This window comes from Lonchura striata, chromosome 9 (assembly GCF_046129695.1).
Source record: "Lonchura striata isolate bLonStr1 chromosome 9, bLonStr1.mat, whole genome shotgun sequence".
Lineage (NCBI taxonomy): Eukaryota > Metazoa > Chordata > Aves > Passeriformes > Estrildidae > Lonchura > Lonchura striata.
In genome coordinates, this window is record NC_134611.1 from 25,142,116 (window position 1) to 25,146,764 (window position 4,649).

At 42.2% G+C, this 4,649-nt stretch overlaps 1 protein-coding gene across 4 annotated transcripts in view; it reads right to left on the minus strand.

Annotated features, from left to right (window-relative positions):
* The window catches only part of CAMSAP2 (calmodulin regulated spectrin associated protein family member 2), an 80,481-nt gene extending 76,133 nt beyond the window's left edge, over window positions 1-4,348 (minus strand). For 2 of the 4 annotated variants that reach the window (XM_021547224.3, XM_021547206.3), the window contains exon 1: window positions 3,848-4,348. In XM_021547224.3, coding sequence (XP_021402899.1) covers window positions 3,848-3,986 — 139 coding nt within the window. In that variant the 5' untranslated portion in view covers window positions 3,987-4,348. The remainder of the gene's footprint in view (window positions 1-3,847) is intronic. The other 2 variants (XM_021547231.3, XM_021547215.3) reach the window with 1 other exon arrangement.
* Window positions 4,349-4,649: the final 301 nt, after the last annotated feature.

The window sequence follows — 4,649 nt, forward strand, 5'->3', positions numbered from 1 at the left end:
TGGTTTGAAAATAGGATGCAGTTATGTAAGTATAGCTGCAAAGCAGGAACCTACAACAGTACAATTATAAGATGGGAACAACTGAGTAGGCAGCAGCTCTGCAGAGAAAGATACAGGGCTACAGTGAATCACAGACTGCATGAGTCAACAATTCTAGGCTGATGCAGAAATGGCAAACATCATATTTTAGTGAATAAATCAGAGTATTATAGGTTGGGAATATTAAATAATTTTTCAAATTCACCTTGTGTTGGTAATGGTTTAGCTGGACCAACAGATCTAGATTTAAGTACAGAGCTCATGTAAACCAACCACAGGAAAAAATTATACAAAACACCAACCAAACAACAAGAAGAAACCAAACCCAAAAAAGAACCTCAAAAAAAAAAAAAAAAAAAAAAAAAAAAACACCAAAAAAAACCCCCAAACCAATCCCTAATGAACACAGCAAAAAAAAGTTTGACCTACAAAAAAGAAGAAAAGTCTGTTTTGTCTAAACAATATAACACACATTGCTTTTATTATATGACAGCTGTTATAAAAATGTAAGGTGCCCACCACTCTCAAAAGCACCAGGAAGAGGGTAATCAACAGCTTAACAACGTAGCAAAAGACATCAAGATTCTGTTCAAGCATCTAAAAATAAATAAGGTCCTAACTGACTAGAAGACATACTGTTGAAAGTCTATAATTAGAGATTTTCAAAAAACAGGCTAAACAAACATCTGTCAGTAATGACGTATATTTAGCTCAGCCTGTCTTTAGGACCACGGATGGATAACAAACTTTTCAGGCACATTTTCTACTACTATAGCAGACTGAGAAGGCAAAAACTTCACATTCCAAAATAGTGAAATCCACTTCTGTTGCTTTAGAAATAAAAAGAGCACAGACTACCACAACATCAAGACGTTTTCAACTTATTCCTATGAAGTAAATTCCATCATACTTTTTAAGTTGAAAGTTATAGTGTCCAGACAGTTCATCCAGTTCTTTGGGAAGAAATTTTTCTGTACAGAAATTTTTAACTGCCAGCATTGGGAGACAAGGCTGAAATTAAGTATTTGTAAATTTAACTTCTAAGGTCAAACATTCCTTTTATATTTCACACTTTTTAATTTTCCCCCTTTCAGTTACTGCAAGTTGTGTCACTTAAATAATTCGGTTATTACAAAACACTTAATCTGACATGTCCTAACATCAATATATTGCCTTGCAGCAAAACACCAAGGCGCAAAATCTTACACACCCTCAACACTTAAATATGAATTCCTTCTTCAATTAGTATTTCTTAAACAATTCTTCATACAAGATGCCTTCAATATGATTATTAATACATTCTTACTCTCCTATGACACCTCACTAATTGGACAACTTCTTTTGACCTGCCTGTGCTGTGAGCCAAACTCTACACTTGAGGTTTCATCAAGGACAATAGCAATAGAAAATTTGTCTCTCAGTTTTTGGACCCAGGTATCAATGAAACACCAGAAGTCATTACTAATGTTAATGAACAGTACCTATTTCAGTGTCTTTTTGCAAGAGCAAATCCACAACACATAGTCAAGCTGTATCCACAACTCTAATTGTACTGAAATATGGTTTTAAGACTGTGAAAGCCATCCACTGAAAGATGTACTCCTTTGACACATAAAGATTTTGATTTCTTTAATGGATACATGATTGTAGCAACCTATGTTTTTCATTCATGAAAGTGAACTGCATTACTTTGTTTCATAGATGGTAGGGAAAAACCCTTCACCTTCCCCTGCAGGCTTAGGGAACAATACTTCAGGCATAAAAAAAGAAATAAAATGTGGCACTCATGAACACACCAATCATCCTTTGTATTTCCTCTGTACAAATGTATATAGCAATAGTTAGAAGACATGACTGAGGCTGTGATTTATTCCCCAGGAACTAAAATAATTTAACAAACCCAAACTTCCTTCCTTCTTGGAAAAGGTGAAGGTCAGCTCTTCTGTTCCACTCCAAGTATAAAGGAAGCATTTGTACTGCAGACATGCAAGTCCTGCCTTTTCCTACTCCAGCCAAACTTTTCTTTGACATTTCTAGTAACATTAACCTAGTGGAAGAACTGGGACCAGAAACATTACAAATATGTGTGTGCACCTCTCTTCCTACTGTTACATTACCGCAGTATTTAGAGAGCAGATGGAGCAATTATTCCCTCTAATCATGTTTCATTTGAACATCTCAGAACAATCCCAGTCACGAAGAGAAAGAGTAAAGGAATTGGTTTTGGATCACACTTTCTACAAAAGTAGCAGAAAAGTACCCTGCAAGTGGCTTTACACAGCCAATAGAAACTCAACCACTATAAACCAAGACATTTCAACCATAGGCTGAAAATATGTCAAACTCCAGTAGAAAAGTTTTCAGGTTAGAAAGCTAGGTTATATAATTGCACAAGCATTCTTCTATAGTCAGATTCCCATTAGCAGACCCTATAGAACTAAGGTACCTAAAAATATAATGATCTCTGAAAATGTTGAATTAAGTACTTCCAAGAATTTTCTCTACTATTTTACCTCTCACATGCACATAGCTAATAAAGCCATGTATCAAAATACCACTTGTCCAGATTTCAGAAAGTAAACAGTTTATCGACAAATCTTTATATGGAAAAAATATTTTGATCTTTTCTTTCTTTTTAAAGTGATGCACTCATTGAAATTTCACCAGATTCAAGCACTTCAAAAGTGGTTTTTTGTAAGCATTGCATCAAATACGATGCATTCCCAGTAGCATGTCCCATAAAGACATGCTAAATGCATACTAACCCTGGCTAAATACATAACAGCACCCTGGCCCTAAATGTAAAAGGTGCAACACTCTATAAGGAGGAACCTTTTTGCTGTTATTTTATAAAAAACAGGGGCAAAAGTAATGGTTGTTGATATCTACCTCACCTTTCAAAAAATCCCATTATTTTTAATCAACATAGAATTAAATTATTACAATATTACAGCTGTACTAAAGCTAAAAAACAAACAACAAGCAAACAACCCCATCTCCCCCAAAAAACTAAAAAAAATAACTTAAAAAAACCCTAAAAAATCCAAAACAAATAAACAAAACCAAACAAAAACCCCCCAGCTTGGTAAATTTTCAAAATGCTTCCCTCAGAAGACCTCTGCAAGTCTGGTATTCCTCAAGGCCCAATAATATTTCAGGCACAGAATAATAGGTCTGGTATTCCTCAAGGTCCAAGGTTTTCAACGACAGAGCACTGATGCCTTTTGGAGGCACTACAGATCGATTCCATTTACACTTACAGACAAGAAGAGCCTTCTGTATTGTGCAGGCCAAAACCTGGCACTGAACGGCCTTTTTCCTTAAACCCTTCTTATTGCTTAACCACTCAAATGGCTACAGGCTACTGTCACACATGTCAGAACTAAGAGCATGCTCCCATTTCCATTGCTAACCCCCAATTCTGCTCCTAAGCAATACTAGGAAAAATCTCAAGATGACAGACAAACGTGTATTGCTGGGTTTTTTTCACATTGTAGAAGTGTGACCAGAGTAATAAATAAAATACCGTTTACAGAGATCGATTCACTCATACAAAATGCCAATACACAAAATTTACGTGCTGATGGAAACAGTAGGACTACTCCAAAAAGACTAAGTGTAATTAAGGAAAAACAAAAATCCTCACAAGGGATAAGAGATCTTAAGAATCAGGGAACAGACCAAAAGCATTTCCCACACATCTCCCCCCGCTTCTCAGCTCCTCAGGGAATGGCTCGCACGTCCTCAGTAGCGAAGCAACCAAGCAGGAACCAGCATCAAAGAAAGGGAAGAAGGAGACGCCACCTACCTGTCCCAAAGGCTTTGGCCACCAGCCAGGCCAGATTACAGGCGATTTTCGCTCGAGAGAAATCATAATGGTCAAAAGGCTTGATGGCAGGAACAATGAAAGTCTTCCTCATCTCCTTGGCGTCTGCGGCATCCCCCATCTTCTCACAGGACCCCCGGCAATTGGGAACTTACATGGTTGTTTCTCCCTCCTCCTCCCACGGCCGGGAGAGCCGGCTGTAAATACGCCGACAGCAGCTGAGAGCAGCGCCGGACCCAGCTGTCCGTAGAGGGCTAACACCGCCTCCCGCCTTTCTCCGCACAGGAATGTAGCCGAGTCCGAGTGTCCTCTTCTTCCTCCTCCTCCTCCTCCTCCTCGCTCTTTGTTCAATTCACTCACGCCGCCGTCCCTCCGCCTCCGAAAAAATGCCCCCGGCGGCCCCGGCCCCGCGTTCCCTGAGGAGACCCTGCGGCCAGGGCTGGGCGCCCCAGGCGGCCGCCGGTCCCCGGCGCGGGCCGGGAGCCGCCGGCAGGGCCCCCGCAGCCGCCGCAGGCCGGGACGCGGCCCTTCCCAGCGCCGGGATGTCAAAACGCCGGGGTCCGGCCGCGAAACGCCGCACGGCCCCGCACCGCCCCAGCGGCGGCGTCTGCGGGCCGGGAGCAGAGCCGGCTCCCCAACGCTGCCCGGCGCTCCCGGCGCCCCCCGGCCGGCGCCCCGCTGCCCGCGCCGCTCGGCGATGCCGCTGCGGCTCTCCACCCGCGGCTGCCGCACTGGATGGGCGAGGGCGGCTGCGCATGTGCCGCCGGCTCCTCCCCGCCCGGGC